The 13,511-nt window shown below is 52.0% G+C and overlaps 1 protein-coding gene across 2 annotated transcripts in view; it reads right to left on the bottom strand.

Annotated features, from left to right (window-relative positions):
* DDC (dopa decarboxylase) overlaps nucleotides 1–13,511 on the bottom strand; it is a 77,880-nt gene that overhangs the window by 29,205 nt on the left and 35,164 nt on the right. For both annotated transcript variants that reach the window (XM_059170623.1, XM_059170622.1), the window contains 2 exons: nucleotides 6,432–6,498; nucleotides 1,692–1,786 (listed from right to left, as the gene is read on the bottom strand). In XM_059170623.1, coding sequence (XP_059026606.1) covers nucleotides 1,692–1,786; nucleotides 6,432–6,498 — 162 coding nt within the window. The remainder of the gene's footprint in view (nucleotides 1–1,691; nucleotides 1,787–6,431; nucleotides 6,499–13,511) is intronic.

Genomic DNA, 13,511 nt, shown 5'->3' with positions numbered 1-13,511 from the left:
CGGCAATGAGCTGCAGGGCACAGGGTGTCAGTGAGTGAGTGAGTGAGTGAGAGATGAGTGAGAAGCTCAGCTGAACTTCTCACACGCCACCACAGCCCACTGCCTCCTGCCGACTGGTGCCTTTGGAAGCCGCACTTAGCAGCGTCTCCCCAGCCTTGAGCTGAGGTCTGGAGCATGTTTGGGGATCCATAAGTAATCAGTGAGTGAGGGAGGATTCAGACATCCAGGGACACGGACAGAATGCTGTTTCATTCATCAGCAACTGGGGAGGGCGGGTGTTCTTTCCCGAGATGCGAATATTCGTGCTCTGTACACTACACTCACTTGTCTGGTGTTGAGACATGATGAGGATCCAAATGAGCAATTAGAAAATTAATTGGCAGCAAGACAGGAGAGCGAAGAGAGGTTCTCAGGGACAGGCTCGGCAGCCGTGGTGAAAGATAATAAAAGGATCCAACTCAGGCAGGGGGACTCACCGTGGGCCTGACGTTGTTTTTAAGCACTTTAAGCATGATTAACTCTGGGTACTTACGGCAACCCCTCCAAGGAAAGATCATTACTAAATCCACTTTCCAAAATGTACAGACGCCACTAACCTACCCACAGGGACACGGCTAGTCCCCGGGTAAAGCTGGCGTCCAAACAGTCGCTTCATGCCAAGGATCGCGCCCTTAGTCCCTGCATGGGGTGTGGCCGGGGTCTCATGAAACCCTTGCCTATGAGCATAAAGCCAGAACCGAGGCTCCTCTCATTGTCTTCTTGCCTTGGTCTCCCTGCAAATCTGTCTCTCTGGACCCTTTATTGTGTCTGCAGTGGAGTTCCTGGCTGGAGGAACATCCTGCTTGAGCCTGAACTGGCACGTCAGGGCCCCCCCATAATGTCATCTCTCTGCATCTACCCTGGCAGCCCCATGGAGAAGCAGAGTATTGGGTCAATGGTTTCGATGACTATTTCTCAAAAGCAGCAGGTGTTTCCGTGGGCATCACAGGCCACGGTTTCCAAATTCTGAAAGCGGTGTAGGGCATTTAAATGCATCTCTGGCTGCTCATTCAATATCTGTTAAACTAATAAACCATGCTCAGGGGCCTGGTCAGACCACACTGTCATCCTGAACGAGATCGAAGAAAATTGCAGGTTGCTTTTATCCCTGACCTCTTGAGCTGAAAGGCATTAAGATTTTATTTTCTTCCTAAATATTTCCCCACAGTTGCAGAAGCTAAAATGTATCCTACTGTGAGATGCCTGCCCAGAATTTGTGCAGAGGGAGAAAGAGTGCCCAATGTCAGGTATAATTTCCAGAAGGTCAGTCGTATGACTCGGCAGATTCTCAACCCCCCTTATAAGGAAATCTGATTTCTGATAATCACAGAATGTGATTGGAAGTAAGTTGCTAAAACGAATGGTGTGTCACAACCTTGTAAGGAGAAGTCACTGATAACGTGACACTTTCAAAGAGGGACCCTAGTAAAGAGAGGGGTGCCTGGGTGACTCAGGGGGTTATGCGGCTGAATCTTGGTTTTTGGCTTGGATCGTGATCCCAGGGCAGTGAGATCCAGCCCCACATTCAGCACAGAGTCTGCTTGTGGATTCTCTCTCCCTCTGCCTCTGCCCTTCCCCACTACAATAAATAAATAAATACATCTTAAAAATAATTTTTAAATGATCTTATTAAAGATAAAGAGCACACCCACCTCTACTCCATTCAGAAGATGCCGGAACTCAGGGCAGATGAAGGAGCTGCCCGCGTAGGCAGCATCGATGTGCAGCCACATGTTCTCCTCATTACCTGAAAGCCAGAGGTGACTGGTGAGCTCCCCAGGGGATGCCCTGCCCATGGGGGCCTGAGGACCACCCCAGCCCAGCCAGGGCTCTTACTGTATACAGTCCATCAATGCATTTGCTGGCCCGGTTCTGGGCCCTAATAGGCTCCCCGGGGTCTAAGACAAGGAAGCTGAGGACAGAGGTCCCCAGATGGTGCTAGCAGAGAGCAGGTGCTCAGGGATGGCGTAGAAGATGAGGAACCTGGGATCAGCTTCCCTGCTTGACGTGAAGGTTGATGCTCATGTGGGAAGGGGCCAGGGTGGGCGATCCCTTGGGGCCCCTCACACAAACTCACTCCAGTTACACCCCTTTCTCGGCCTTCTCCCATCTCACCCACCTGGAATTTCCTCCCAATCTTCCTGGCTAACCCATCCCACCATAATTGGGAGGGTTCACAAGCTCCTTGGGGAATGGCGGGGTGCACAGCCCCAGCGACCTCTATCCGCACCCCGCACACTGTGTCCATCTCAACACGAAGCATATTTCTTGGTTCTCTGCTACCTGCAATCATCCCAGGCTCCTTCGTGAACATGATTTGTGTTTTCCAGCCTTGCCAGAATCCTCTAGCAGGAAGGGACCATGTCTTCCTCGCAGGCAAGAGGGTCTGATTAAATAAGCTCCCTCGACTGAGACTCTCTGGGTTCGACCCCTGCCTCCAGCCATCCTGCAGCTGTACGGCCGTATGCCTCTTCAAGCTCATTCTCCCTCGCAGGCAAGCGGACACAAACATAGCACCTGGGACCTCGGGGAGAGAGCAGATGACACCTGTAGCCTCCTATCATGACGCCAGCCCCGAGGCTGGTGACACATACACGCGAGCGCTGTGCTGGGTCCCTTCTGTGTGCTGGGCACTTAAAGCCCGTCATGAAATCCATAACTGTGGAATGTTGGGGGCCTTCTGATGGGGAGCAGGTGTCCTGTCCTGCCCGAACAGGGCCAGGGAAGCGCCTGGAGGGTTCACTCAGCCCTCAGAATGTGCATGTGTGACGTCGGACGGATGCAAGGTTCACCATTCCATGGGTGACGCTCGCTAACCCTGCACGATGCCGTGAGGAGTGGAGAGTCGTTCTGAGCCCTGCTGATGAAAGCTCTAAGAGGCGTTTTGAAGCTTGGATTCTCTTTGAGCTTCTGATGGGAGAGATCCAGACCAGATGCCTTTCCCGCACACTCGATATGGCCTCGGAAGGTCACAATGTGGTTGATGTGTGAGCACCCCGAAGCCTGTTTTGTGGGCAGAGGCGTGTAGGGTGTGTGTGGGCATCTCAGGGCGGAGGCGGCCAAGGGCCAGGCAGAGCACGGAGCCTCCTGACGATGTGGGATTTCTGCTTAGAGACGGCAGCTCACCCACACTGGCCACAGCCCGTGTTTCTCCTGCTGGAGGGCTCTCCTGCTCAGGGCCGAGGGTTCTGTGCATCACAGAAACCTCAGGGGCTCTCCAAGGACAGGCAGCAGCAGCAGATCCAGGCTGTGCTCTCCATGGGGCCATGGGGCCGCCCTCGGACCGCCGGTCAGGGCACTTCCTTTTCTGTTCAAGGCACATGCGTGGAGTTTGACACTCTGATGTCTCTGTCCGCTTTAGAACTGTCGAGGGCAGGGGTGAGGCAGTGCAGGACCCTGGGGCCTGAACAGGCAGACGAGTCAGGAAGGACATGGGCCATGAAGGCAGGAGGAAGGGAAACGGGTTCCAGAAGCAGCAGACGGGGCTCTCTTTTCCTCCCTCAGCCATCATCCTTGTGAGAGGAATGCTTGCTAAGAGCAAAAACCACAACCCACCCCGGAACGTGTGGGAAACCCGGAGAGGGGCAACGGGAAGGAAAGACAGGGATGGGGCTGCTCAGGAGGGAAGGGAATGAGATGCACCAGGGGAAGGTGAGCTGTGGGTTCATAACTTCACTCCAGAAGAGCTCTGACCTTTGCCCTTGGCTCCAGGGAGGTGACCTCAAGCCCTTGGAGTGCTCTGCCTCATAGGAATCCTTTTCTGTCTGGATCTTTGGCCCCCAGAAGGTACATTAACAGGATATATGATGGTAGTTTTGGGCCATATTCGCTTGGACTTCTGCAGGAGGTATGGATGGAAGGTATTAGCTGCACCTCCCCTGAGGAGCTGGAGACTACGGGTCAGCCAGGTGAGGAACATGTGACAACTCCAGTTGAACTCTGGGCTACAGGCTTGGTGAGCTTCTGTAGCAGGGGACGGGAGGCTCCCACTCTCTGTGTGTTGTCACCATAATTGGGAGGGGACCTAGCTGTGCACAACCTCAAGGGAGAAGATGAGAGTTTGGTGCCTTCCTGCATTCTGCCCCATGACTCTGCTCCCTACAATACACCACACCTAGGTGATTTCAAGGAGCTCTGTAAGTCTTTCTGGCAGATTATTGAACCTGAGGGTGGTTTGGGAAGGTGTTGGAAGTAAGGGCAGTCTTTGAGGGACTGGGGTCCCTCTATTCTTCCTGCGTCGTGAGGGACAACCCCCCACCACCCCAGTGCCCCTGGGTGGGGCTTTGGCTGCCCTGTGCACCCTGCTCCCCTTCTGCAATCCCCGGGACCCCGTCCTCCACTCCCCACTGTCGCGCCTCCCTCCTGTTGCTTTCAGCTACCTGCTTTCTGCATTTCATCCTCTCCCCAAGAAAACCGGCTGGAAGCCTCCACTGATTCAGCCAAGTGGACCAAGTGAGACCAAGTCTCTCTCTGGCAAGTCATTTTAAAAAGATCCAAGAAAAAAAGTGTCTTTCCTGAAGCAGCAGTCTGGAGAAAACGGTCTTCTGGCATATACCGTCTTTGTCAAATCATGGTGGATGAAAAACTGACCGTATCGTTTTAACAGTTTATTCCAACCATAACGGAGAACAGAGTCCTCTCGGAATTCCAGAGCAGCCCTGTGTGAATGTTGTGTATTTGGTGACCATCACGGAGCTCACTATTCCCACGGCTCCGGGATCTGGGGAGCAGAGGGAGCTCCAGGACGCGGGACAGCCTGGGCTGGATCATCCACTCCCTGGAGCTCTGTGAACACCGACTGCCTCCCCAGGCCCATCCGCTGGCTGGACAACCTGGGCTCTGCCCTGCCAATGAGCTCCGCCCTGTAAATCTGAGAGCCCGGGAGGTGACATCAGCCAGTCCCCGTCAAGGACTTCCAGTTCCCAGCCTGACATCGGAGTCAAAGGGGCGCCCAGCGGCTTGGCTGGGCACACCAGTGTTTGCGGTGGGCAAACCGCCGGCCTGAGCTGCCTGCTGTGTCCCTCATCCCAGCCTCGGGCTCTGTATCACTGCCCTCAGCCAGCTTCTCTCACCGCCATCAGTCGCCGGCCACAGGTGCTGCAGGGAAACAGGTGTGAATAGGCACATCCACGCCCACAGCCCCTGGGCACGGCAGGTCCCTGGCACGCCTGCCTCCACCCTGGGACTCCACGATTTCTGTGCCTGAACTCACCTTCTTAAGAACCCTGCGAGGAAAGGACTGAAATCCAACTATTTTGCCTTAAGGTAGGGACACGAAGCTTAGAACAGGAGGGCCCGCAGCTTGAAGGGGCCGGGCTGGACCCCTGCGGGGTGTGCTGTGACCAAGCTTAGCCCCACCCTGCTGCCCGAGCATGGGCACAGGTGGATCCCCATTAGGAGAGATGGGGGTGACGCACACGGGGTTGGGGGGCGCCGCTGCCCATGGGTGGTGTGCTGTCTAGCACAAGCCACAGGGGTGCAGTCTGGGGCCTGAACAACCTCCATGGGACCCCAGAGCACCCTGATGACCAGCCCTGTGGTCCTGGGGCAGCGGGTGCCCTATGCCCCAAGGACAGGGGCAGGGGGTCATGAAGCCATGTCCCTGCCCAAGAGAAGGTCTCTGTCATAGAAACCCTTCCCGGACCCAGTGGGTGTCAGAGCTGTGGGCTGAGGTGGCAACTTCAGAAGCACAGTCCTTACTCACGTTCCCCTTGGGGATTCTCTGACTTTGCATCCCCCCAGAAGGCTACCCTAACCGTGTGCCGTGAGGGAGGGAGGGGAGTGTGGTCCCAAAAGGTCCAGCAAGCTGGTCCTTCTCCAGAGAAATCCAAGGCTTGGGTTTGGATCTGCTTAATCACGTAGGGTAATTTGCTTAACTGCATTCAGTCATTCCAGAAAGGCTGACAAAGACACACCGGGCTCCATTCAAAGATGGGTAACCATCAAGTCCTACAGAAACACAAGCCCCATGGGGCTTCCCCAAGCTGACTTTGTTCTCTCGGGGCGGGTAGGGGGGACGACAGAGCCCTGGAGGACTGTGGCCACGCTGCACGGCACGCAAGAGCTGCTTCTTACCGATAGCGTGTTGGCTCGGGCAAGCTCAGCGGTGGTGCAATTAGGCCGCATTTCTGGGTTTGTGGATTTCAAGCTAATGAGACTTATGCCATTGCAAATAGAGGACGCATCTAGCAAAGCAGTGGAATGTGAAGTTACTATTATATGAACATCCCATTACAATATGCTTTATCCTATCTAAGTCTATTATGATATTATAATATGACCCTGAATCCTGTTGTTAGTAGTGTGAAGAAGGAGAGCCCAAGGAAGAAGGTCCACTAAAGTCTTCATATATCAAGAACATTTTCCAGAAGAACATCCGATCAGATACTTACAGATAGGACCCACTTCTAGGAGATTGTCAAATGAGCAGCAGGACGTGGTCCCCAACGTAGCCACCAGCTAGGGAGTAAAAAGCAGACCCCTGTTAGGCCACCATGTTTTGGTCACTGTTGTAACGTAAGCAAGCATTACAGCTGCCCCCGGACGGGCCCAGAGCCTTGGAGCTGGTGCTTGATCAGCGTCCACTGGCCGGAGACCTGAACCTGGCCGTCTCTGCATGGCAGCTTTACGACAGGTCGGGAGAACCATCTGCCCACAGGGCACCAGGCTGTGAGGTTGGAAATAGCCCATGCGCAAGACTGACTCCCCATGTGCCGACGGGGCAGGGAGGATGCCCTTGACCCCTGGATGGCGTCTCCCAGCTGGGATTTACTGACAGATGCATATATGCTAACTACAGTCACACCATATCCTTGCTTCTGTGCAAAGGAGGTGTGGAGCTCTCCTTTGTGTGTGCATCCATAGTTCACAGCAGAATCCCCCGCCCCCCGCCAGGACATGTCACTCCTGGAAAGCCTTGGGGGCAGCTCCGAGCCCCCAGGACTTTGACCAGGAGTCCTGCTCCCCAGCTCTCATCTACTGCCCTTCCCTGCCCTCAGCACAGCTCCCAAGGGAACTTCAGTCCTCCGGAGATGGAGATCTGCTCCAAGTAGACTCATGAGAAAGTCCTAGGGACACGGGAAACAGTGTTTAAAAGGCACGTTTCCAGACAGCGTTGAGCACACTTGGTCACACAACCAGGCCCGCTGGTGCTCGAAGCACAGTGATAACACAGGCACCCACACACGAGGCTGCCCCCTCCCTGGACCCACGAAGCTGCTGAAACCAAGCTGCACGTCGTGTCGCTAGGAATGTGCACTTGGCCCCACTTGGAATGGGTGCTGAGACCCATTTGCTGAATTCAGACTCTCTCCAGGTGACCCAAAAGCGTGTTATGTTTATAAACTGAGAAGCCCAACTGAGTTATGACGCCACTGCCCTTGGGTGATGACATTTCTCCCTCAACGTGACAAGAGCGTGACAAGAACTTTCCTCCTCCACGAGGACCCCAGCAGCGCTCAGAGCCCTGAGAATAAAGATGAAGAGGAAGAGGTCAGGGACCCATGCCGTCTAGTAAACTCGAGAGCCTGGAGGGAGGACCACCTGCGTTTTCCCTGAGACCCCAGGGTGCCTCTCAGACAAAGTCAGAGCTCTCGCCAGGGCGACATCGTGCCTGCCCTGTGGAGGGCTCAGCTGACAAGCCTGGCTCTCTGCTCACACGGTCACCCGGGCCGGAAAGCAGCTGCCTAGGGACCAGAGCTGTCCCCTGCCCAGTGTCAGGGAGTCATCCTGGCCAGGATCCAGACTCTGGCAGGAACCCCTGCAGCAATGGGGTGTGACCAGGGAAGTTGAGTCCCCAGGGAACAGAAGCAGAGTGCTTGAAATTACTTTTTTAGGGTTTTTTTTACTATTTTTTTTTTACTTTTTAGTTTTTTCTATTTTATTGTTTACTATTTTTATTATCTTTTACTATTTTGTTGACATTTTATTCGATTACTATTTTTTTTACTATATTTTGCCATTATTTTTACCATTTTTAATTTTTTTACATTTTTATTTATTTAGTTAGTTGTGTGTGTGTGTGTGTGTGTGTTTTTTCCGGTTATTCGATTACTATTTTTTTTTACTATATTTTGCCATTATTTTTACCATTTTTAATTTTTTTACATTTTTATTTATTTAGTTAGTTGTGTGTGTGTGTGTGTGTGTGTGTGTTTTTTTCCGGTTATTCAGGTACACCAAAGTCACCAGATTAGGTACTTGCTGCCATTACAAAGACAGTTTGTTTTATGGCCCCTGGGAGAGGAGGGGACCTGCTGTGCCACACGGGGGCCACATGAAGAAGCATCAGGATGAGTCAGGAGGTGGAGGGAGAGGGGGCAGCCAGGCCCAGAGGCTTTCTTGGGGCTTCCAGGGGAAGCAGCAGGTGAGGCAGGGCGAGCAGGATGAAGGTTCGCTGGTTGGAGTAATTGCAATGGGCTTTGGGATGCACGGGGACTGTCCCTAGTGCCCCTGGCTCTGGGGTGAGGAAGGCAGGAGCCATTTGCTTGGAGTGTAGGAGCCCCATGGTGGAGGAGGTTTGGGGTGTGGACACTGGATTGGCTGGTTTGGGGAAAGACGGTCCTTTATCATCTCTAGGAATCGTCTGGTCCTGGGAGGAGTGGTCCCTCCAGGGTCAGTGAGGCCACCAAGATGTCACCCATACAGAAAACAGAGATTCAGGAAACAGAAATGAATACACGCACACTGCCGTCACACAGCGCTTAAACCCCTGGGCTGCAGCCTGTCACGCCAGCAGCTAGCTGGGCTCCCGTTTTCCCACGTACAGCACAAATGCCCAGTCTGCAAGGTCCCACCGGGTCCAGATGCTCCAGACCTCGGCGTCCCCGACGCTCTCCGCCCCGGCCCCCACCGCTGTGCACGCCTCCCCATCGTCAGCCTCAGCAACCTCCACGTTGCTTCACTCCGACAAGATGACTCACTTAGTAGGACTCCAAGAGAGTATGCAATTTCTCTCTGGTATTTGCAATTTCTTCCTGATGCTTTGCCTATTTCATTAGAAGAATAGCATAAAAAGGATATAAATAAAAAAACCTACAGAATAACTCAACCATCTTAATATTGGCTTTTAATTTATTATGTCCATTTTAAGAACTTCTTGGGAATGACCTTTTATTCAGCAATTTCTTCAAATCCCTCTGATTTTCCTCCAGTTCTCATAGAAATAAAGGCAACAACTTATGTTTTAAAGACGACACGTATATTAAATATCCCTTGTTAAAATTATCTTCTACCTATGGATGTGTGCACGGGAGAGTGTCTACAATGATGTTTGCCAAATATTAAAAGACTTGTCTCTTAGGATGAGCTTTTTGGATCTCATAACATAAAAATACACTCTCAATGTTTGCCTACCGAGCATGGAGCATTTCTGTAAAAACAAAAGTCCTGCCTGTGTCATCCTGGGCGCAGCTCAGTGGAGATGTGTTCTGAGCACTGACCGTGCCTAGCCTGGGCTTCGCAGATTCTGTTCAGCCGCCCCAACAGCCCTTGGAGATACGTTTATGATCCAGACTTTGCAGCTGACCTGGGTGAGACCCTGCAGATAGGTCAAGGAGACACGACAGGCGGGGGCAGGGGGCAGACCATCATGTGAACCCCAGTGTGATGAACTCTTGTCTTGCCAGTTGAAGAAAGAACCCAGGGCCCTGGGCCGGGCTGGCGGCCCTGCTGGTTGACCCAGTGCGTGGGCAGGCAGTGGGACCAGACTGGCAGCAAGGACGTGCCCGGCTGGTGGGGCAGCGGGCCCTGTAAGCTGCATTCTAGATGGCTGCAACCAGCTTGTTCTAATTCTCACAAGCCGCTTTCAAGTCCAGCACCTGCTCGCTGCAGGGTCTGATCACCCCGGCTCCACTCGCCGACACTAACCTGATTTGGGCGGCGCTGCAGGGCCCTAATCACATTTGTGCAGGGAGAGGGAGCGGGGGAAGGTGCCAGTGACCTGTCCCTGAGAGCCTGCGGCGCATCTGCTGTCCAGACTCACGTCCCCTTCCTCCCCTTCTGGAGGCAGAGCTGCCCCTCCTGCCTTCCTTGCCACAGCTCTGATGAGCACCTCTCAGGCACTGCCCTCTGTCTGTGGCCTGAGCTTATTAGGTCGGCTCTTGGGCCGGCAAGCCACCGCAGGGAAGAGAGGGGGACTGTTAACAACCCCATACAAGTCAGGGGAGGGGCCGAGATTCATGTTTCCTGGTTCCAACTTGTGGCAAAGGGGTCCTTTACTTTCTGGAGTTTTGAGATGCCTGCAACTCCTTTATGAGGATAATGGAGGCTATGGGTTCACATCTCGGAATTAGGCATGTAGGTGTTATGCAGAACTATAACCACTAGATACATAGTTTCAACTGAGCAGGTAGAAAGTATGTCCAAGTTCAAGCTGCTGCCCTCCTAGGTATGGCCTGGCTTCTCTCTCTGGATTCAGAGGACTCTGGCTGAGGGACCCATGTAAGGTAAAAAAAAAAAAAAAAAAAAAAAACATTGCATGTCCTTGACCTCCTGTGACCTCTCCTGTCTCTGTACCTCTGTCGTACTCTGTTCTTCAACCAGAAAGTCTCTGAGCCCATGAGCGCTGCCTGTGTATCCTCTGGGACACAGCTTATGCATTATCCCTTAGCCAAAGCCTTCACGGATCCTGCAGAGTGCTAATCACACCCTCGGCCCCATGTGTGTGCACAGTGCTCACCGAATAGTGCAAAGACCGGGAAACCCATGTCTTCCCACCAGGAACCATCCCATGAGGAAAGAGACCACGTCCTCACAGGTTCAAGGGCCAGTGCACACATGTGCATGAACTCTCAGCCTTCCCTGGGCTCTGACACATGGGACTGGCCCATGCCTGTGGGCTTCTGTCAGAACGCTGCAAGTGCCCTCAAACATTTGTTGCAATCTTGGCCTCTAGGGCAACATTCCAATAGCGGCATGTCCATTGGGTGCCCAGTCTTCCCAGACCAAACTGTGGTTTGTTCCCCCTGATGGCGAGGGGGTCTTCTCTGCAGCACTTGCACCTGTGCGTCTTTACTGAGCCCGTGGACACACTTTGGGCTCATTTCTTCACAGCCAGCATGACTGCCCTCTCCTCCCCTATCCCACCTACAGATGAATCCATGCCTACCTTCTTCATTGCAACGGGAGCCCAGTGGAATCCGAATTCCACCCACCCCTGGCCACTCCAGAAAATCTTACGGAAGTCCCAAATTGCCTCCCCTTAGCAAAACACACAAGGCATCCAGCCTTCAGAACGTGTCCCTACTGGCTGCGTGGCCCCAGCTTTCTGGTGTGGCTCCTATACCACCCCTCCGCTTCCTCTCTCCCCACACACTTCATCTGTTGGTGTTCTCTCCTGGGGTCTCTTCCCCAGACTCCCAACCAGTCCGTGGGGGGCTGCCTGTGCCTTCCTAGCGATATCAGGACCACCCAAACTCAGATAGGACCCACACCTGTGTCTGGATCAGACCTCCCCTCCCAGGTGAACTCAGCTGTCCTGGGGCATCCCTATTGAGACATGCAAACCTTCATCTCCTGCAAGAATGAGCTCAGCACTGTCTCTCTCCCATGCCTTGCTGCTCCTGTTTCTGGGCTTTCTGGATCTCCGAGCTCAGGGTGGGGGGGCGGGGAACGGAGGACCATCAGAGTTCAGGAATTGCTCCTGAGCTCTGCCCTCACTTCCTGTTTTGTTGGCCATCAGTTCTGTCGTGAATGCCTCTTAACTCAGTCCCTTCTTTCCATACCCATTGCCATCATCATCCTCCACTAATCGCCAGACTGTTTCACTTTCTGCTTTTTGTCTTGCCTCCCGCACTCCCGTCGGCCACACTCACCATCTGCCAGTGATTATTAACATTAATCGTGATTTTCCGCCACATGCAACGAATAGCTTTTACCTCCCAAAGACGCTCCTGTGGGTCAAGCCTGATTTCAATGGAACTCCATTTTTTCAGGTAAGGAATGTTCTACGGTAAGTCACGATCCCTGCCAATGTTGGTGGTTAATTGCTAATGACCACTGGTCACGGTTGAAGGATCAACAAGAAAGCGGTGAAAAGGACATCCACAAACCACTCCGCCCCCGCCCCAGTGATGGCACTCAAGTGTGCCCTGTTATTTTCATAGGGTAACGTTGAACTGGTGCACAAAGAAGACTGTCACTCAGTTTTTGGCCTGTGTTATAGTGGACAGACCCCCAGAGTCATGCTTAACCACTGAGCTCTGTGCGCCAGGCTTCACAGCCCCACCCGTGCCCCTTGGTTGCCAGCAGGGTGTTGGAAAATGCAAACCAGATTGTGTCCCTCTTCCATTTAAAACTCCCTTCCTGACCACAAATTACCCTCAGGAAAAAGCCATCTTCCTCGTGCTGGTCCCATTGTGACCTCCTCCTCATGACCTCCACCTCCTACATCCCTCCCATTCACCAAAGTGGGGCACCTGGGGGGCTCAGTCAGTTAAGTGTCTGACTCTTGATTTTTGGCTCAGGTCACGATCTCAGAGTCACGACATGGAGGCCGTCATCAGGCGCCACACTTAGTGGGAGTCTGCTTGAGATTCTCTCTCCCGCTGTCCCTCCCCTTGCTTGCATGTGTGCACACACATGGCCTCTTTCAAATAAATAAATATATCTTTAAAAAAAGGAACATCCCCAAACTGAGGATTTCCCCAAAGAGATGACAAATCATAGATTCTGGAAGTTCTGTGATGGAATTTCTGTGAAACCCAGTGAGAATCAGCACAAAGAAACAGTCGATTTGCCTCCAAGTAAAACTGCCTAGACAAAAAGACAAAAAGCAAATGGTACAAGCAGCCAGAGGGAAAAAGCTACATTGCCACACTATGTGCCTAAAAGCCACTGTGACGCTGACAACCCATGTTCCATGGGCTTATGTATTTCCTCTGCCAAAAGAAAAAACCCACCCACTCTGAAACTCTAGACCCAGCAAAAATACCATTCGAAAGCAAAGGCAAAGTAAAGACATTTTCAGAAAAACAAAAACAGAAACAACTTACCAAAGTGTGAACTGCTCACGATAGTTTTTCAGACAGAAAAAGAAATGATCCCAGATGAAAATAAGAAAATGCAGGAAAGAAAGATCAATGGAAAAAGAAATATGAGATTTATGAAAGTAAATATAAGTTGTATAGAATAATGACGTCTCACAGGATTTAAATATATGTAGAATTAAAATGTATGACAATAACCGCACAAATGGTGAGGGGAGGCATAATAATAAGATAAAGCTAGTAAGCTACAATGAAGAAAACAGAATAATATAAAACATATAAACATATAGAACAATAATATAAAACATTTGGTAGCCTAAGACAAGAAACCCTAGAAAAACCATATGAGAGGCCGGCGAGATGGAAAACAAATAGTAAGATTGCAAATGCTCATTGAAATGTATCAAAATTTCCCTTAGGTAAATGAAGAAAAATCAAGAAAAATGTCATGTTGGATTTATAAACAAATGAAAAAACAACAGCCAC

Source organism: Mustela lutreola, chromosome 4, assembly GCF_030435805.1.
Source record: "Mustela lutreola isolate mMusLut2 chromosome 4, mMusLut2.pri, whole genome shotgun sequence".
Taxonomy (NCBI): domain Eukaryota; kingdom Metazoa; phylum Chordata; class Mammalia; order Carnivora; family Mustelidae; genus Mustela; species Mustela lutreola.
This window is presented reverse-complemented; position numbering and strand designations above follow the sequence as displayed.